Below are 21,820 nucleotides of genomic sequence, written 5' to 3' on the forward strand. Positions count from 1 at the left end.
TTGAAACGAAGAGAGTACTTTCCCCTAAAAAAAAAAATCTGCCTCCTACCTACCTACCTTGCGGTAGTCTGAACTTTGAGACAAAGTTCTGATCCCACCCCCATGCGCAGGGTAGCAAACCGGCTGCCTATAGGCTGGTTAACCTCCCTGCTGTTGTTTTCCTCATATTTTCCTTCATTTCCTTGAGACAATACAGACTGCATTACTTTCGGTATCACCTACGTTATAATGAAGTTTTATTTCATGAATGTTTCTTTTTCTTTTTTGCGTTATTTTTTGTCCACAGACATGATGTGCTTCAACAAGCACATATATGTAGGAGCTTGTTTCGCAGAGATTCCAGCGGTGGCGACGGCGTCATTCGTTGTGAACACTGGTTGTGAGCAAAAAAATTGGCGTTGTTCGCGACTGAAAGTTCGAGATATATGCAAAGAAACAAATAATATAAAATCTTCGGTTCCCAAACTTCTGCGTGGCGACCACGTGACCTACCACAGAGACGCGCATGTAATTGAAACTGCTTCCGTAATAAAACGCTAAAAAAAAAGAATACATGTCATGTATCGGGAGGGGGTCTTTTTAACGAATGCAATATTGCTTGACAGAATCGTAGAATCTCACTTTCGAAGGTGAATGTCAAGCGTTCTGCAATATTTTTTTTTTGTGTTAATTCAATCGAAGCCCAATCAATATGCGTTGGCGTCAGTCGTGCTTGTGAGTGTGTGTGCGTGTGAGAGCGAGAAAGACTTCACTCGCCGTCGCTATCCGGAGTCGCTCGGTGAGTTGGTCAATTCAAATTTGCTCCGATGTGAGCTAATATGCTCCAATCACATATTTCCAAAGTAATTTGAATAGTGTTAGCCGGGGCGCTTACCCCGATATCTCCTGGTATATGGGCCCGCGCCCAACGCACTTCTGTCGCGCATCACCGTCTCAAAATCTATAATAAGAAATGAAAGTGGAAGGAAGTACACATACTTATGGGCACTGTACACTAACCGTTCAATGCGTCCTAAGCCAGGCTCAAGATGGAGGACTAGGTGGAGTTAGAGTACGGAGAAAGTGGAGATATAGGCAATGTTTCGAACAAAGTGGCGAGTTCGGCTTGTTGGTACATTATTCCGGTTCCCTATAATGCGCCAAAGACCACCTCCTATAACCACTCCCCCCCCCCCCCCCCCACTAGACGCACGCATGCACACAATGGACGGAACACAAATGACGATGACTAAAGTTGAACTTTCAAAACCCTTTATTGGAAAATGCATGTATACCCGTACTGCTCCACATAGACGTCATTCACTGCACATGATGTCATCTCTCTAGCATCGGACAGTGTAAGTACGCGTGCTTTTTCCAAAAAAAAAAAAAAACGGTTGGTGAAAGTTCGCTTCTCGTCGAGATTTGTGTTCCGTATACGTCGCGTGTTTCTTTATTTCTTATATTTCTTTTCCGCTGTCGTGCGCCACAGTGATGCAGTGTTGGTCGTTCCGATTGTTTTGTGCATATTCGTTTCAAGAGCCCGTCAATCAGCTCCTTTTCTTTTTCGTTGCGTGTGCTCGCGCGAGAGCATAGGGACGTCCGGTTTAGAGTTCGCACAGAAACTGGGGCGCTGTGCAATACTAATGCCAATGTACACATCTGAATCATCACTTCCTGTAACGGAGAGAGAGAAGGCGATATATTGAGTCGTTTTCGAGACAAAAAGGGGAAAAAAAAGAGCTCGCCAGAACTAGATAAGATAGTTCGAGGGGCACACCGCCGCAGTCCTGTCTTGCCAGCCGCCGCCGCATTCTGACAACGAAGGCAAGCTCGCCCGCGTGAATGCAAGGAAGGACGCTTTCTTCACTCAGCGATGAACGTCCAGCTTATTACCATTGTGCTAGCCTTACTGGTCTGCCCAGCGGCTCTCCAAAATGTGAGTACGCCAGGACACTGCAGTCCTGTTGCAACTTAAGAATATGTACAAGCTCCGCCCTCAAAACAGCGGCGCGCTTGTCAGTCACCTGTGTAAGAGACTAGAGCAAGCTGGTTAACTTTCAAACCGTGAGTAATTCTCTTCGCTATTATATAAATAACACTCATATAGGAAACTAAAGGCTTGTCGTTCGTATACCTAAAATATCACCTTTGGCTAAGCAGTTTATGTCAGGATATTTGATGAAGTTTGCCTAGCTGTTCACAACATCGACTTAAGATATATATATATATATATATATATATATATATATATATAGAGAGAGAGAGAGAGAGAGAAAGGAGGGGGAGGCTGATAATTATATATAGCATATATATCTGTGGCGCACACACGCATACAAGGGATCATGCTGTGAAGTTATGTTCCACACGTGGCTGGTGGAAAGGTCATGTTATTCATGTCTTGACCTCCTGTACTCCATTGCTAAGGAGACGACCACTAAAGTGTGTGGGGCCTCGGCGAGGCGAACGAGCGCCTCGCCACGCCACGCTCTTAGAGTGAACGGACACAGCAGACGCGATCGGTACCAAGCACACAACATACATACATTTATTAACTAATTTAGACGACGATATCGTCCGCCGAATGATACACCAATTTCAACTAACATGCTACCATACAAACAACACAACGCAGTAACACACTAAACACACAATAACATGATAAACCCACACTAACACACCCAACACACTAGCACATACCCAAGGCGGCGTCGCCAACGCCTGACCTTACACGCGGGACCCCGGCGCGAAGCCCGCGGTGCCGAGCACCGGGGACCCGCGCTACAGACAACCGTTCGCGGCAGCCGCCACGCGCAGAAGAGACTCGCTCAACTGTCGCCCACCACCAAGGCCCGCCTTCCGCCAGGGGCCACCGCCGGCGCTACCACTCTACCAACAATGGTACTCAAAGCGAACACAACGCCATCTATCGCCCGGCGGTGGTCACCACCGAAATAAAGCCTTGGGGCGAGACACGTGCGCCACGCGGCGCAGACAACTTTACAGGGGGGGGGGGGTGGCAGCACCCCCACATTCCCCCAACCTTAAATCAAACCATACCCCGAAATCAAAAAAATAGCTACACAAGCTTTAACAAAAAAATGATATCGCACGACCATAATGTCCTTGCACCACGACACCGCCGCTGGTCGACACTGCTGCACTATCCGGCTAGACTTCACCTCAGTACCGGCCCCGCAACAGCAACGTTGCCGTCGGCACGACGATCCGTCGCTAGCGCCGACACGTCTTCCAGTTGCGACCAGCACTCGCGAGGGCACCGGACTGCAGGCAGTTGCTCAGGTCCCAAGCATCTCCATCGCCCGACCTCATTCCTGGCCAGTGACGCTGACGACGTGCAGGACAGCCGGCCGTGGATGACATCCCTCCCGCCGAATACATCAATAACAACAAAAAAACTTGAAAGAAAACAATCGAGCAGGTCCTCGGGAAGGAAGCTTCCGAGTTTTCCGTCCACGTGGTACTTGGTCAGTACTGCTAGCTAATACATCGGTGGCGGCCGAGACGCCCATCAAAATAAAAACAAAAATCACTTTGCCTAACTCGTGCTCACAAGAAAAAAAAAGTGAGGGAAGCAGAGCGCAACACCTCAACGCTACGATCCACCTAGTTGTGCCACGTGCGACAGGCGGCTGCGCAGAGCCTTAGGCCTAATGAGTCGCTCGGCAACAACCGGCATCCACCCAGCCTAGGCGCAGAAGAGGCAGCCGCGAGGAGACGTCCACTCTGTGAGGTGGCCCTATCGCTCGCCGCACACAGCAGCTTACCGAGCGATCGGCGTCCACCGCCCCGGGCGGTGTCACGACGCCCCGGCGTCGAGCCGCAATACAAGTCAGCAACGACGCCCGGCTCCCTGAGCCCAAAGATATAGAAGAAGCTATTTACAGAAAATCGGACCACCCACGAGGCTTCCGTACTCACTCGCTTCGGGCCTGGCCTACAAACCACGTGCTCTAGGCCTTGCTCACCCCAGGATGCGGACCGCATGGCTCTCGTCCTAATTCAACAACGTTTTTGAAAACTAACAACAACAAAAAATAACAACACTTGCGAGCAAAAAAAAATAGAAAGTCAACCTGCCGACAAATTGAACCACGTTACAAAACCAATCCCCTCGCTTCTCAACAAAGCACACCACCGACGCTAGCAAAGAAGTCCCCCCTAGGCCTACTCTACTCCGGCTCTAACAAAATCCCTGTACCGAACCGCAAGAACTGTCGTCCGACACTCCAAGAGCTCCACGTTGGGCAGCCAGTGTGGGGCCTCGGCGAGGCGAACGAGCGCCTCGCCACGCCACGCTCTTAGAGTGAACGGACACAGCAGACGCGATCGGTACCAAGCACACAACATACATACATTTATTAACTAATTTAGACGACGATATCGTCCGCCGAATGATACACCAATTTCAACTAACATGCTACCATACAAACAACACAACGCAGTAACACACTAAACACACAATAACATGATAAACCCACACTAACACACCCAACACACTAGCACATACCCAAGGCGGCGTCGCCAACGCCTGACCTTACACGCGGGACCCCGGCGCGAAGCCCGCGGTGCCGAGCACCGGGGACCCGCGCTACAGACAACCGTTCGCGGCAGCCGCCACGCGCAGAAGAGACTCGCTCAACTGTCGCCCACCACCAAGGCCCGCCTTCCGCCAGGGGCCACCGCCGGCGCTACCACTCTACCAACAATGGTACTCAAAGCGAACACAACGCCATCTATCGCCCGGCGGTGGTCACCACCGAAATAAAGCCTTGGGGCGAGACACGTGCGCCACGCGGCGCAGACAACTTTACAGGGGGGGGGGGGGGTGGCAGCACCCCCACAAGTGCCAAGACATAGTTGAAAAAACAAACAGCGCGAAAAACGAGAGACCAGACGAAGAAGTATACTCACAGAGCTCTGACTTACAACGAGAAGTATGTGTACTTCTTCGTAAGTGTACTTCTTCGTCTGGTCTCTTGTTTTTTTGCGCTGTTTGTTTTTTCAACTATGTCGTACCAACACGCCCAAGCAACCACTTTAGGTGCCAAAACGTATACGCTGCTAGCTAGCTAAACAACAGACAGACTGACAGACAGACAGACGAATAGATAGATAGATAGATAGATAGATAGATAGATAGATAGATAGATAGATAGATAGATAGATAGATAGATAGATAGATAGATAGATAGATAGATAGATAGATAGATAGATAGATAGATAGATAGATAGATAGATAGATAGATAGATAGTGCGACATCTCTCACTGTGCTGCAGCATCTCCAGGACTCTGTTCTTTCGTAATAAAATGTACATATGCATGTGTGAACTGAAGTTGTGAGTGGTATAAGTGTGGCTTGAGAAAGCTTGCATATTTCGTCGTCGACTGTTCTTTGCGTGTTTGTGCGTCCGTTTCTGTGCCGAGCTGCAATAAAGTTGAAGAGCTGTTGAGTGTCGTTCGCGGCTTCGTGAGTGGTGTGGCCGCGGGTCGCTGTCCTTGTGTTGCACCACCGACGAAATAAGGACATCGTTTGAGGTATCGTCCTACCTGCGGCCTAGGTTATTCGCTGTAATATTTGTCTTTGTTGCATTTATTTAGGAGCATGCACAAAACACTAACGCTTGTGGAGGATGCAGCATGAAGTTAATATATGTGAGCAAACGGATACAAAGAAATTAGAAGAATTTAGGAGGTTTAACTCAATAAGAGTGACTTATGAAAATAGAGTACTTCCATGGTAATGCTAAGATAATCCTTACAAAATATAAAGAAAATGAAGAACGCTCAAGGAAGAGTTACACAGCCGAGAATGCTAGGTAGCTATAATTGATTTGTTAGAAAGCCAGTTTTTTTTTTACAGACAGTAAGCAATATTTTATTCTTCCGGATGGTATCGCTCATGGGGTTGCCGCTAAAGGGTATGGCATGAGTGTCTGTCGCATTTATTTCGGTGGTCTCGTACTCCATAATTCTGAGTATTTGCACATATTTCTTGTTTTGTGATTTTGAAATAAAAATAGAAAGGTGTTGCAATCCACTATTGTAAAATTGAGTCTTTTAGGCTGATTCTCATATGTATGAATGTTTTTCAGGGATGTTTCGTTGGGTGTTATAACAATCGCAATTACTATATGCCCGATTCTTTCTTACTGCTATTGTTAAAAATGTTGTACATTACTGCCCCTTGTGCAGTTTATTGATTGGGATGGACCATGGAATTTTGTCAGGCATCAAATTGCCTTTCTGCCAGTTCGACTCACTGCAACTGCTTGACTTTCTAAATTCCTCTCATAATACAGATTCGCGTTTACAGTCAGTCGTTGTGCGTTTAAGTCAATTTTGTTTGGAGTGCTAAGGTGATAAATCAAGTAGGGGCATCCCTGCCTCGTGGAATGCAGCAATGCATCTATAACGTTTGATTTCTCCCGTGTTGTGCGCAGGCACGTAGGTGTTTCGTGATTGATTACGAGAACGACAGGTTTCTCAAAGATGGCGAGCCCATACAGATCGTTGCGGGTGCCATCCACTACTTCCGCACACTGCCCCAGCTGTGGGACAATCGGCTGACAACCATGAAGGCGGCTGGGCTCAACGCAATACAAACGTGAGCATTAATTTTTCTTATGTACTCGTTAGTTCTTTTCGATGTTGCCGAAAAAATATGAAGCAGACCGAGTACTCGTTTAGATCTATGTACACAATAAATACGTGATTACGCATTATGACGTAAAAAGCGTGTTTAACTATTCGATGGCTAACACCCTCAAGTATATATAAAGGGAACATCAAACTTTAGTTGTATGGAAGAATAGAATTGTCCTGCTTGCCGGCTTTTATCTTCAAGAAAATAGGATGACGGTAACAGACTTTTCGATTATTGTATTAATACACCAATCTTGTTATTCGATTCCGGTGGGCGCGAACGGATAATGAACGTGGGGGATTCGAAGGTTGTTTAGAAGCTTCCGTCTTTTTCGAGAGGGCCTGAATTTAGCTTTGTATGATTTTTCTAGACGAGACATTTCAATTTACAAATGGCTTTTTCTTTCTGGTTATGTCGCGGAAAATACGCTTGTGTGTGTGTGTGTGAGAGAGAGAGAGAGAGATACACGTGTTTCGCAAAATTACCGTTTGCTTCCCGTATAATGAAGCATCGCTCCAGAAGCTAGCGAACTTCCAACGACCGCGTAATCTTGAACTCCTCATCGTTCTTACACTTTGCCTTTGTGAAGCCCGTAGACAAGCCACAGAAACATTTTGTTTAAACTGTGTAGCTTTGTCTTCTATGTACGCATCGATGCACTTGTCTGTGATGGATCTGTCAACCAATCGGACGGCCAGCCGGCCTACATGAAACCCTATAGCGCGCTTACCTCGTTAGTAAAGTATGAAATACGTCGGCTGCTGAACCGCAGAGCGCGGGTTCGAATCCCGGCTGCGGCGGCTGCATTTCCGATGGAGGCGGAAATGTTGTAGGCCCGTGTGCTCAGATTTGGGTGCACGTTAAAGAACCCCAGGTGGTCGAAATTTCCGGAGCCCTCCACTACGGCGTCTCTCATAATCATATAGTGGTTTTGGGACGTTAAACCCCACATATTAATCAATCAATCAATCAATCAAAGTATGAAATACGAATTCGGTACAATCATGGATGCTAAGGTCAGAGCTGCTGCATTGCTTATTCGTCTGCCGCGCCATGGTGCCTATACGTAACTGCTGACGAGAAAGATGCGAGTACAGATGGTAGTAGTGTTGATGGGGTGTTGGGGTGTTGCAACATGTGCGGTTAGGCTATAATCTGAATGGCCGGCAATGGATCCGCCTGTGCATATGCGGAATCGTGGTGGCCCGTCACCAAATGTATGTCACACGTACAGCCCTGTGTCTCGGAGGAAAGCTATGAGAATATGTTGCATGCTCCTCCTCGTTGCCGTGGGTCCTTCAGAAAAAAAAAAGACATCTTCAACTGTCCCGTGCCTGTGACAACCTTTTCGCAAGCTGCATACCACCGCTGCTTTGAAGTTTCTAGCTCTCTCAAAACGCGGGCACGTTAAGGTTGGCCCAAATTAATTACATGAATACATTACGTTACCAATGAAAATCAAAGAAAACACCGATTTCGCTACAAATTAAAAAAAAAACAGTACATGTCACATTCATTCTTCTGTATATAACTGTTTTTTTTTCTAGACCATCATCATTTTTTTTTAAATGATGGTCTTTTTTTCTCTTTCTTTTTAATCTTTAATGTTATTTGTACTTAGTTTATGCTACCGATGACACATTGGCGTTAATATTGTTATTTTCCTATTTCTCCAGCTCGCTATTTATAATTTTGCAATCTTACTACAATTGCGACAGTCGTTGCCGATCAAATATTTATGTTTACAATGCACAGGAGGGCACAATTCAAATTACACTAGGGGTCCTCCTTCTACACAATCTTGTATCGCATACTGTATTGTAAATGAATAAAAATTGATTGATTGATTGATTGATTGATTGATTGGAGTCCTCCACTATGGAGTGCCTCGCAATCATATCGTTGTTCTTGCACGTGAAAATCGTGACATGATTATTAGTTTTTACACATTGTTTGCCGTGTATTCACTGGTGACCTGTCACGAGACGCAGGTACGTCGAGTGGAGCAGCCACGAACCCGAAGAAGGCCAGTTCGTCGGAGCGCAGGAGCTGGTGCACTTCTTGAAGCTGGCCCAAAGTCACGACTTCCTCGTCCTGCTCAGGATAGGCCCGTACATCGGCGCTGAGAGGGACCTGGTGAGTGGTCGTCAGTAAATGCATCTCTGTTTGGCGCAGTGTCAAATAAAAAGAACAATGAATGACTCAGTGTGAAGTTCTACATGTCACGTGTTTCTCTTACAATTGGTCCCTTCTTCTGTAAAAGGGTTCGCTTTCTTCGCACGCGTCTAACCTTGCTTAAAGCTTAACGCACAATTTAACATAGCTATGGGGATCGAATGAGGAAGTGATATAAGTTCCTCCCGGCGCGCGTACCCGCTCCCTGACTCCGCCCCTGCCGTCACGTGCTCGCCACGTCACTGCTCTCCCATTGGTTGACACTGAGCAGACGCTCAGCCGCTACAGAGACCTTTTCCAACTCTGGCGATGTCCGTCGCTTAGACTAGTGCGTAGGCCAATGCCACTCGATTTTGGGCTCGTGCAACGGCTGCCGCTCTGCTCTTCGGGCAACATCGCTCGCATGTGAAGTAGGCTTTAAGGGGCCCTGCAACACTTTTTGAGCATGGTCAGAAAACGCTGCCGATTGGTAGTAGAGGCTCCCGAATCAGCCATTGGCTGATTTGAACATGACGTGCTCGCCGCGAGAGGCCGTCACTTGTGCACGCGTGCGATCGCAATGAAAAAGCCGCGTATTCGAAGTAAAATGAAATGAAAAAAAAAAGTGCTCAAGGTCACAAGGCGCGCGTGATGTTTTTTCTTTGCCCCTCCCATTTGTCCCTTCTTAGCTTACAGCACTTTCATCGGAGCGAGAGAAGAAAGAATCAGTTTGCAGCATGTGTGACAAATCTTTGTAACTCCGCTCGTACTGGACGGATTCTTGACATTTTTGCGCTGTTCGATTTGTGAGGTAAAACACCTTTCCGGTGAAATAATTTCATGTTTACACAAAAAAAGTGTTTCGGGTCCTCTTTAAGACGCCCAATGTTATCACCTTCATCGTTTTGCCTCTCTCTCGGTGTCATCGACATTTCTTATCCTGTATAATCTTGTCACGTTACAATTACTTTGCAGGGTGGACTACCGTACTGGCTCCTGTCACAAAATGCCGCTATTCGTCTCCGCACTTCGGATCCAGGTAGACATCACCATTCTCGTGTTAACTCAGCCGTGTCGTGTTTAAAAAAAATGCTTCCCAGGCAGTGCACTTGTCATATTCATTGAAACGAATGCCGACAATGGCTGTTTGCAATATTGGTTGCAGAATACATTGGTCCCGTGAAGAAGTACTTCTCCTGGTTACTTCCATTGATACGACCACTTCTGTATGCAAACGGAGGGCCCATCATAGCCGTACAGGTCTGTACATTGTGTTCACGCACGTGTTCATTGTTGTACTATTCTCATTTTTTAAATTAAAAAAATATTTGCTATCTTTGCAGCTTAAGTGAAGCTTGTCTTTATTATATGTACGGCCAACTGCAATGGTTTTTGATACATGGCACTCACAAACGAGCTTGTTCTTCCCCTGACAACACCGTCGAAAAATCGCGCCGAACAGGGAGAGCCCTTAGCGCAACCGGTGCGTTCAGCTTCGGTTTCTCCGGCATCGCGGTCTGGAAATTGGAAGATAGATGTCTGAAACTAGGCTCTATATTTTCGATATTGAAAAAAAAAACTAGGTTTGTCATAATTTATTACATAGAACAACTTTGCCATACGGACAACCACCTAAAGATTGACGAAGCAGACTGCAGTCGACACGTTCGTGAAAGAAGAGGAGAATCGAAGTAGAAAAAAGAAGTAGTGTTGAAAAATTATCACCAATTCTTGGTCGATCCCCCTGATGCCTCCCCTATATGGCTCTGAGCGGGTAAGAGCCATATAGGGGAGGCATCATCATAATCATCATAGAAATCAATGGTGGACGACACCCGGCCTTCTTAAGTCATGCAACTGTGCTATTAATTTAGTCCAGAAGCACTGCAGTTGATAATAAAAAGTCAACGAAATTATTTTTTATAATTAATAATGTTCGAGTGATGTAATTAGTGGTAAAATCTTTCCTCCTCAGCATAAAAATTGAGTGCAAAAACGACGAGTGCTAACCTATTATAATTTTCAAAGGCAAAATCTGTATATTTGTATTGCTTAAAAAACATCCTGTAATATATATATATATCTGTGTGTGTGTGTGTGTGTGTGTGTGTGTGTGTGTGTGTGTGTGTGTGTGTGTGTGTGTGTGTGTGTGTGTGTGTGTGTGTGTGTGTGTGTGTGTGTGTGTGTGTGTGTGTGTAAAATGGTACGTGCCATCATCATTACTGGACTTTCCTAAAATATTGGAAATTGGCAAGGCCACTAATTCAGTCATTAGAGAATTCCGGACAGGAAGATATTCTTTGTGTGATTTTATCCTTCTTTCTATTACATCCTTGAAGATCGAAAACGAATATGGCAGCTACAGCGACAAGGCGTGCGACTTCTCGTACATGGCTTGCTTGCGGGACCTAGTGCGCCATGACCTGGGTCGTGACGTCATCCTTTACACGACAGACGGCGCCGACGACGAAAAGCTAAAGTGCGGTAAAGTCGACGGTGCCTACACGACCGTTGATTTTCAGACAGGTATGCGTAAACAGTGAATATTAAGCACTATATGTTCTCTCGCGCTAAAGTCTTCATTTACTGAATATGGAATGTACTCGCTACGTTGCACTTGAGTGGCCTCAACACTACTTAAGCACCAAATGTCTCTGAGGTGGCATGTAGTCAAAGTTGTCTGATAATTTTACATGTTTCAATGACTCTGGTGTGGTCAAGAACGTAGACTTTTCGTCGTCCATACGTAAACAAAGGCGTGCAGTGAAGTTAAATCCCAGCAAATCAATGTTCCCCACTTATCTCAAAGCAAGAAAAACCGAACGATGTCTCGGCAACCTTCTATTAACTGCTTTCAATCACTGCATTTTTTTGTGTTCTTGCTTTTTTCTTTTTTTTTTCGCTCGATAGTGTGGGACCTCAATGCAAACTCTATCGCTCCGCAGTTGTGCAAAGGACACTTCACCTTCAGCAGGCCTCAAGGCTCCGTATTTGCGCACAGGCAAAACAGCTGCGAAGCTGCCTCGCAGTACAGCTTGGGTCCCTAGAAGTCTCTAGAATAGTATTCTAGGGACCACAGCGCGTCGGGGAGTCTTTCGACACGCTGTGCGCGCTGTGCTCGGAGGCAGCTGCTGTGTCAGTCACAGGATCATGGAGGGCTTTGGGCGGGGCGGAGCCTACGCACTGCGACACCGCTACAAGCACCTCCTGGGTATGTCAAAGGTGCCCACCGCTGTTTACAAACATGAAATAGATGAAGGTCCGTGACGATGACGCTGATGGAGATGACACACGCAAGGTACTCGATGACGACAAGGACCATGGAATATTCTCCTTCTGCCATGGATGAAAACGAACGTAAGATGCGAGGAGCGTGGCGGCAGAACACCAAAAAAAAAAAAAGAAAAACACCAAGCTGACTCGAAGGCTCGCAGCTACTCTATATTCTCGCTGGCTTCCACCATTGATGAATGCCAGCTTAAGTGAGGACTAATGACTACATGGTCTCCCGTAATTGTGGTTAATGTTGCCCGGCGTTGGCTATAATGTCGGATTGTTACGAGCTATCTTCCTTAAAGACGTTAGTTTTTCTTGGTATACTTGTAAACACGAATGCAGAAATGCTGGCCTCTCTGTCTGTCACACGATTCAGCTACCCGGCTAAAGTTTGAGCACTTGCTAAACGTCCAGCCATCTTAAACTGGTGGCTGCGTTCATACTTGTGAACATTGGCAATTAAAGAGCAAATATTGCGCATATATGAGGCGCAGCGTCAATACTTCAGTGTTAGGTGGTGCATTACTTAACTAGAAAATACATAGATACGTAATCCTAAAGACCCTGGTGTTTCTTATAGGCTGCGCTTAAAATGCGACACTATGCACGAAAAAGCACTTTGCCGACTGTATGGTTCTGTTACCTGGCAGTTTCCCTGGATTCTGCAAAAGCTCACGTTTCCTGTCACGACTGCCAGATGGCGTCCATGTCTCATGCAGCGTAAAGTTACTGTATGTGCTACCTACAGTAACTCTAACGCAGCGTCAAAGCAACTGAATATGGTCCTTACGGGACCAGAGTAGCGCAACAGTTTTCCAACGCCGCCGGCGCCGCCAGCAATCATGCATTGCGGAGAAGCTGATGCTCAGGCCAATTTTGTGTTTTCCGACGACGCCGCTGCATTGGCGCGAATCATCGCCTGTCAAGTTCTAAGCGAATTCGGCTTGTTTTCGCGCCTTTCCTGATCAGCACTATGTGCGCACCAGGTCTACAGTTCTACCATCACACCCATCGGAACGTTGCAACGATTGGGTAAACTGGTAAAAGGCGTTTTACCAGTTTTACCAGCTGCTGAGTTCTCCTTCGTTTGTAGTGTACATGCTCAAAGTGAACTGCACAACTGTTCTTTGTTGCGCATTCATATCTGTTCAAACGCAGCCTGATGACCTATCTTTATCCAAAGGAAATATATTTATTCGCCACTGACGTATAGCTAAAAGGGCGCGGTTGTTGAATTCGCTGAATGTTAGAGTGAATGCTTTTATGAGATCACAAGGGCCGATTCCGGCGCCGTAGGCGTTCGTGGTCGCCGGTGTCCGTGACCACCATTGCAAGAAAAGAAAAGAGAAAACGAAGCTTAGTCCTTTGCGGGGCGGTCGAGTACTCTACCGCACAGCTACGCCAACAGCGGGAGCTGAACTCTAAACTGACTTTATGTAGGCTGCACATCGGGTAAGAACTTGCGTTTACATGTGTAATAAATTGTTTTAGAACTGTGAAGTAACAACCGTGCGTAACACAATGCGAATTGTGCGAAGAGTGCACCGTTATGCTCTTACACACTTCAAAAGCCTAAGGCATAACTCTTCATTGAATTATATCCCCGGAGACTAATCGTGGGATTTCATGTACCGTCAAGGTCAACCAATGTCGCCTTTCACCATCGTAACGTGAACACTGAATATTCCCGCCCGAAAATTGATTGATGTGGGGTTTAACGTCCCAAAATCACTACATGATTATGAGAGACGCCGTAGTGGAGGGCTCCGGAAATTTAGACCACCTGGGGTTCTTTAACGTGCGCCCAAATCTGAGCACACGGGCCTACAACATTTCCGCCTCCATCGGAAATGCAGCCGCCGCAGCCGGCCACCCGAAAATTCGTGAAATGTGAATGTCGCAAAAGAAAATAAGTTGATAATATTTGCGCTGCACATTTTTTTATAGTGTCCTAAATATAGCCAATGTTTAACCACAACCTGATTCTGATTAACTGTCTACACGGGCTTATACTCTCGCTCTTAGGTGAGTACATGACAATTCAAGATGTTAGGAATGAGCGAAGTGACCGAAAAAAAAAATTGATCGACAGATCGAGGACTGCATGTCGTGCAGCTGCCGAAGCGTCCTTGTATCGAAGTGCGTTGAAGTAACGAGCGACTTCTTTCTTCGCTCGCGAAACGTGCTGCCAGACTCGGACCCTGAGGAGATGTTCGCTGTCCAGCGCCGTCATCAAGAACGGGGACCGCAGATGGACTCCGAGTTCTACACCGGCTGGTTGGACCACTGGGCAGAGAAGCACCACACGGTCAGCACGAAAGATGTAGTTACCGCTCTCGACAAGATTCTGAGCATGAACGCCTCTGTTACCTTGTGAGTGTTCGTTTGATTGATTAATTGATTGATTGAATGGTTGATTGATCGATCGATTGATTGATTGATTGATTGATACGCAGGTACATGTTCCATGGAGGGACATCATTTGGCTACAAGGCAGGCGGTAAGCTTATGGTAGCACGATCACATAAAGCATGTCCATACGGTCCCATGCTTCAACTGTCACAGGGTACGCATGTACCACAAGAGTTTGAATGCACGAGACATTTTTCAGTTCTATCTCAGTCAGAGTGAGACGCCAATAGATTTTAGAGATTCGGGTATCCTAATATATACATGCAGTGGTTAGAATGTGTCGCTGCTTTGTATTTGAGGCCTGCTGTGCGTCTTATTTGCACCCAACTTTCCTTTTTTTTCTCATTCTTCGCACAGCTAACATCGAAAACGGATTTCAACCCAATCCGACAAGTTACGACTACGATGCACCCATGACTGAAGCTGGTGACCCGACGGACAAGTTTTACGCAATACGGGATGTCATCGCCAAGGTATTTGCATGGGCGTCAGTTTGCTGGTAAGCGCGTATTAAGGCCTTGCATGTCTCATGAGTGAAAAAAAAAATCAGACGTGCAGCGGCGTATAGACCGTTGGCGAAAGTGCATGTCACAATAGGATAGGCAAATTCAACGTAACATTTACAGGGGTCAATGCTTGATAGCCTAACGTGCGTATATGACGGCCCCTCATGACAGAGTGCTCGCGGGTTAACGCCTATTCTCACGTGGTCTTCGCAATGTTCAATTTCCATAATGTCAAACAGTGCCTGCTTTCTACAGCAATACATTAGGCATTATAAATGTCTATTTCATTTTGCGGCGGCTGCCGCGCATGCGCAGTACCTACCCGTGCCGCATGTTCCTGTTCCGGAGCCCGCAAAGAAGATGGCGCTGGGGACGCTGCCGCTTACGAAGGTGAGCTTAGCATGGAGTTCCAAAGTAAAAAAGAGAGAGAGAAAGTGAACGCGCAGTAACTTCCTCGCATCTTCAGATATGCAGAAACACACTATATGCAGTGTGCTCTTGCGCGTGGTTTTACGCATATATGGCTCTTTCTATAGATGACTTGCACTGACGTTACTGAAAGCGCCATGCTGGAGAAATATATAGCTTGTGGGTATGTGGCGTTTTCGATGTCACATGAATGTAATCAAAACAACGCCAGCAGCTTATTTTATTGTCCACGTTCCTGCCTTATCGTTTCCACACGGACGGAACTTATTTCTCATCAAAGCCGCCATCGTGGAGTCTCACTTTCAGAAGCTGCGTCCATGATGTCACGTGCAAGCCACCTATGCCAACAATGGCATAGAAAGTTCTAAAAATGACAACTGTTGACGTACGACAGGTCGTCTGTTGTAACTTCTAATCATCCATTGGATGGTACTCGTTGTAGGAGCCGTTAGAATAGGTATCAGGCTGTCCTTGAAGAAAACAATATGGCGTCAGCTTCGTGCAGTAAACCTGGGAAGCCAAGCATTGTCGAAGGTGGATAATTAAGACTATGCGGACGCTGTCATTACGCGAAAGAAGAACAAGTATTTAAGATAGTTTCCGCAACTTGGAACGTACCGAAGTAATACGTAGATGCTATAGCAGTATATATATGTTGTTGACGCGGTGTCAATCATGGCATACCCCTCACAATGGATGAACAAGATGCAGGTCGCAATCTCAAACACTCGTTGCGCAAAGAGTAAGAATTTGATTCCCTTGCGAATTTCTAAAAAAAAAACGTTTTCGAGATTTGGGTAAATAAGGAAGAAAAGTTCTGCGAAACGTCGTTTACTTTACTTACCAACCAGGATCATGATGCAAGTGAACTTATACACGAAAGGTGGACATTGAAATTAAGTCGTTACCTTCATGTTTCGTGTTAGTAAACCCGCTATCGTTTGTGTACTTTTGTTTGTGACGCCATGCTTCCATAATCTGTTTTTTCCGAGTATCACATTCATTTGGCGTCGTCTTCTTTCTCGGGCGATTTTCGGCTTCACTCAAAGATCGAGAATTTCAGCGAAAGCTGCTAATGAAGTATATCTCCCGTTTTTCTTTCCCCCCCCCCCCCTTCATTTTTTTCTTCCAGTTGTATGACTTGAAGGATCTGAGGGAGCTTCTGGTGCACTACAGAATATCATCGGAACAACCACTGTCCTTTGAGCAAATTCGGCAGGTAAGAAACATTTCATCACCCGAGCGTGAGTCACATGTATGCTTTTACAATGGAGCCGTTGGTTAAGTCGTACGTAAACGAAATGTGCTGTGAAAAAAAAAATCGCGGGACAAATTTTTCACTTTCTCAAAGCCGTGAGCAGCGAGAGCTTCGCGGATGGACCGTTGTACCAGTGAACCCGGTACTTTCGGCAAAAATGGCGCCACTTCTGCCCCATTGTTTAGAAATCAGAAAAGTTGTCTGTTGCCTCTTCGAACATTTCCTACTCCTCAATTATTAGACTTCCGTTTTTTGCCTGCTTGTTTGTTCATGCTTGGTGACACATGAAGGTTCGGTAAAAACAGGGATCAATACACAAGCAGCCTAACGGTATTTCTCTGCATAAGCAAAGAAAGTAGCATTGTTGGTATATCACAACTACAACCCTGCGTGAAATGGAATGATGCAGACATAGATATCTGCGTTGGGTTTATTTAGGGGCATCTGTAAAAGACCCATCTCTTCTCATGGAGGACGATTGTTTGGTTTTTCGAGGGCACGTTTCTTCACCATTCACTTAAAAGATGACGCAGGCGTGGATGTGGTTGTTTATTTCTTTGTTTTATGTAATAGAGTTTTCTACAGTAATTTAAAGTAAAATTCTAGCGAGACGTTCTCTTCTTCAAGTATGTGGTGTGGTTCAACCACTGGAAATGATGACTAGCACATTATTGTGGCAAAAAATTGTCCTTCTGCATGACCTCTGAAACTTCGTAACGCTGCGAAGTCTTCACTTACGTTGAGAAGCGCGCACGCAATAAATTGGTAATGTGATGTTGTAAAATTTGCGCTTTCATAATAAACATTATGCGTTTCGAATTGATCGGAAATGTAGGCCAATGAAGGCAAAACAAAAACGTCATAAATGTATCGGCATCCGAAGAAACATTATGACCTTCGTTCCCGGTAACCGAATGATCGCAATGAAGCAGGACTGGTAGTTGGGCTAGTTGGCGATACATTATGGTCAGTACCAGTGCACAAACTCACGGGACGAAGAGAAGAGACACAAACGAGCGCCGACTCTCAACAGTTGAGAGCCAGCGCTTGTTTGTCTCTTCTCTTCATTCCGTGAGTTTGTGCGCTGGTACTGCCCATAATGATCGCAATGCCTGCTTCCTGTTGTAACATTTTGGAAATTTCCGCGTAATAAGCGGACACGGTAGCGCACAGTAAACTGGAAAGCGCGTGATAGTGTCAACTGTTAGCACTACAATAAAAGCTCAATGATAGAGGCCAGCACCGCCAATCTGCTAAATGCGCTTCGTGGCAGAACAGAACGGTTGCAGATCTGAACAAAGAAGCGAGTCTCCCGGTACGGATATTTTTCAAGCTCACACACACAATGACGCTCAACGATTCCGTAAGAATGAGTCATCGTAATTCCTTCAATGACTATCTTATGAAAGACTCACTGTATGAGCCGTTGAGAATACATTGAGCAAGCTAAATTATCAATGAATAATCCCTGAAACATTGATATATGTGTCAAAGGAAGGTCAGGAATTGAATTTATAAATTGCTATATTTAGAAGGAATACACACGTACTGTAACACAAGCTCAAGAACGAGATACAGAAAAGGTAGATCTATTCCTAGGAGTATAGGGGACATCTGAACGTGGCGCCATTTCTCGGCGGCAGGAACGGCAGCTTGCCGTAGCTGAAGGAGGTGAGAAAAATCATATTTCTTGAAGAAAGGTAATTATCAAAAACAACTCCGAAGTACATATAGCAAATATTTTTTGTGCATTTTGGTAAAATTACAGTATCGCACTATAAAGCATGTGGTTTCTCAAGACAATTGAACACCGTGGGATCTCATTGTTAAACATTAAACACTCCGGGTAGCAACGCGGTTTGAAGTGCGACACTGTAGCTTTACCAGAATGTACGAATATGTATGTTCAATATGGAACCGGGAGTCGTTTTTGATAACTAGCTTTTTTCGTCTAATACAATTTTTTCCGCCTATTTTCCATTCAGTTACAGCAGGCCACCGATTTGGCGAACGAAAGATGGCGCTGCGTGCAGATTTCCCCCTAGGGTAACTGCAAATGGTCCCTGCGGGACCATCTACGGGACCATATACAGTTACTCTAATGTCCCCAAGTCCTCGTCATGCCCATTTATAACTCAGTACGATGCCCGTTTTAATATAGATATTTAATGTAGATACATTGGAAATTTAGTTTTTTTTATAAATTTTTTCGTGACTCGTTCACACTTATTCGCAGAGCCAAGCCCTGGTGCTGTACGAAACGTGGGTGAACTTCTTTTCGAGAAATCCTGCAGCGCTTACTGCACCTGGACTTCGTGATCGAGGATACGTTTACGTGGATGACGTAAGTGTGCTCCCTGATGTTCAACGTTAAGCAGAAATCAAGGAAACACGTTGCTTGTCTGATCTCTCACTAAGGCTTACTGTAGTCATTTCCACCCTAAACAAAAAGATCGAATAAAGAGAATCTCTTCTTGTCGCACAACAACAATCCTCATCCGGTATGCTTGCGCTTACTTTCTTGAAAACTCGGCGCTGGCCACCGTTTCCCATCAAGAATGCGATGTCACGCTAATAACGCACGTGTCGTTCGTGACGTGGAAGTGCCTGACGACGACGATAATGCAAGGAAAGGAATGCTAGATGACGACTATTGTCGTGGGACAAAAAGACTCCCTTTCAACTGGATCCTTTATTAGGGTGTGCATCTGTTCTTATTAAATGAAATTCTTTTCACGCTGTACAGTGTATGAGTTGTTAGTCAATGCCAAAACGCGTTCACTTGCGTACTATACACGGGACGTTATCGCCCGTGTGTTTGCAGGTATACCAAGGAATCATTTCGCGCATGGACAACGTGTACAGCATCATGATCCCGGTGGCCAAAGGCCAGCGACTCACTATACTGGTAGAAAGCCAAGGAAGGGTCGGATACCGGGATCTTAATGACTCGAAGGTAAGGTGCAGAGGAGTAGGTTTCCAATTTCACCGGGTGAAGGGGGGAGAATGGGCTGCCAAGTGGGGGCCCGTATTCTGGTAGGCTTATTTAGGGCTTGTATAAATATAACGCGTTAGCGCAATTTAAAGGTAACATTATCAGGACGGTGACTGGTTCCTTCTTTAGCGTAACAACTAATAACGTACTCGGATACCTCTTTTCTTTTTTTTTTCGGTAACGCCTTGCAACACTGCATGCAGGATGTTCTCGGTCTATGTCCCGGCAGATGTGCTGCGTCCAGATGGCGAGGCCTCAAGTGATCAAAATGTTACTGAAATCTCATCGACCATTTGTGCTACGAATTAAAATTTTTTTGTGAACAAGAATTGATGCAATATTTTGAGGCGTGGAACACTCATATTTCATAAATGTAATTGCCACACATGCTCACTACAACGATATATTTTTTTGTTTTTTTGTGCTAAGGGACTCGGCCAGAACGTCACTCTGTCTGGAAAAAACCTGACCGACTGGAACATGACGGCCATTAACGAAAAAGAACACCTGTCTGCACGCCGTCGTCTTGATGACGGCGTCAAGTCCGGGACGTTGATGAACCAGTCTGCTCCCAGCTGCGTCGGCTCACCATCGGGCTTGGGAGTTTACCAAGTCACATTTAAGTTAGATGTGTCACCGCCTCTAGACACGTACCTCAGACTCGACCACTGGAAGAAGGTTAGTGAACGCTCGTTAATCAGCAATTTTATAATACATTGGGGTTTCATAGACACGATTCTTCATTGCAAGTTCTTATAAATATTCAGTGAGTCACTAAATATTTATTAAGCTATAAAATTATCTTCCATAAAATTGAAGATGTATTTCGCTAACTTGTAGGCAAGCTTACACACGGCACATTGATGCATAACAATGTTTATATAATGATCATGTTTAGTTTGATTGCTTGGCTATTTGTGCAAGAAATGTCGGTCGTTGAGCGTTCAGCACCCTCTTTTGATTCGTGCATCTGAGTATCAAATTTGTTTTGTTTCAAAATGTTTATGTTTTCGCGCTGTCATATACTACTCCTCCTGGGCCCAGTAAAGCTGCTGACGGTAAAATTTAGCCCCGGAGGACACTTCTATAGTCTTTACTAAAAGAAATAGTAAAGTTGAAGTTACTTTAGACAACGTGCTGCAAATTGATGACATGCGTCTAGGTCGCGCCGGGGGACAAACGAAGGATCCTGTCTCTCGATAGCTTCCCCGGCTTCCAGGATCGTCCAAAGCTGGTCCTGGTGATCTGAACTATAGTCACTGGCCCCGCCGCGGTGGTCTAGTGGCCAAGGTACTCGGCTGCCGACCCGCAGGTCGTGGGATCGAATCCCGGCTGCGGCGGCTGCATTTCCGATGGAGGCGGAAATGTTGTAGGCCCGTGTGCTCAGATTTGAGTGCACGTCAAAGAACCCCGGGTGGTCTAAATTTCCGGAGCCCTCCACTACGGCGTCTCTCATAATCATACGGTGGTTTTGGGACGTTAAACCCCACATATCAAACAATCAATCAATAAATAAATAAATCACTGCGGCCCTCCACCGCTTCCTTACAGTCGCGAACAAACTGTAGGAGTGAATAGCGACTCCAGGGAAACATGTGGCTAAGTTGTACCAGGTTCGAGCAAATTCTGGTTTGACGACGCTTCCACTATTTTACACAAACAGCTGGTGCAACGCTGTCTTTATGCATATATTTTTTTTTCTCTCTACGACTTCCACGTACAGGGCACCGCTTTCCTCAACGGCTTCAACCTCGGTCGGTACTGGACGCCCATGGGTCCGCAAAAGGCTCTGTACGTGCCGGCAGTACTGTTCAGGGACGAGAACTTACTCGACATTATCGAACTGGAGCAAGCACCATGCGGCCAGGAATCGGCATGTTGCTACGTGGAGTTCGTCGATGAACCCGACATCAATGGCACCGTGCCGATCTCCCAATGATAATAAATTTGTTTGCTGCCCGATTAAAATTTACGACACAACAATTGCGAATTCAATATGCGTAATCGAACCGTTTTCAATCTTAGTTACGTCACGCACACGTACGAACGCACGAAAGATACATAAAAATGTGCTTGAATCCCCCCTCCCCCTTCCCCCGAAAAAGTTTTTGGCTACGCCCCTGAACGAGATAGACGTGTTTTT

At 45.8% G+C, this 21,820-nt stretch overlaps 1 protein-coding gene across 1 annotated transcript; it reads left to right on the top strand.

Annotated features, from left to right (window-relative positions):
• The first annotated feature begins 1,756 nt into the window (after positions 1 to 1,756).
• Positions 1,757 to 21,672, top strand: LOC119161425 (beta-galactosidase-like). The gene is made up of 15 exons (XM_075881962.1): positions 1,757 to 1,918; positions 6,445 to 6,608; positions 8,639 to 8,783; positions 9,777 to 9,840; positions 9,967 to 10,061; positions 11,141 to 11,327; positions 14,270 to 14,450; positions 14,534 to 14,577; positions 14,847 to 14,962; positions 15,311 to 15,385; positions 16,557 to 16,643; positions 18,919 to 19,026; positions 19,507 to 19,638; positions 20,107 to 20,355; positions 21,401 to 21,672. The coding sequence occupies exons 1-15, from the start codon at positions 1,856 to 1,858 to the stop codon at positions 21,614 to 21,616; spliced, it is 1,926 nt and encodes a 641-aa protein (XP_075738077.1). The 5' UTR covers positions 1,757 to 1,855; the 3' UTR covers positions 21,617 to 21,672.
• The last annotated feature ends 148 nt before the right edge of the window (positions 21,673 to 21,820 follow it).

The sequence above is a fragment of the Rhipicephalus microplus genome, chromosome 2 (genome assembly GCF_043290135.1).
Source record: "Rhipicephalus microplus isolate Deutch F79 chromosome 2, USDA_Rmic, whole genome shotgun sequence".
Taxonomy (NCBI): Eukaryota; Metazoa; Arthropoda; class Arachnida; order Ixodida; family Ixodidae; genus Rhipicephalus; species Rhipicephalus microplus.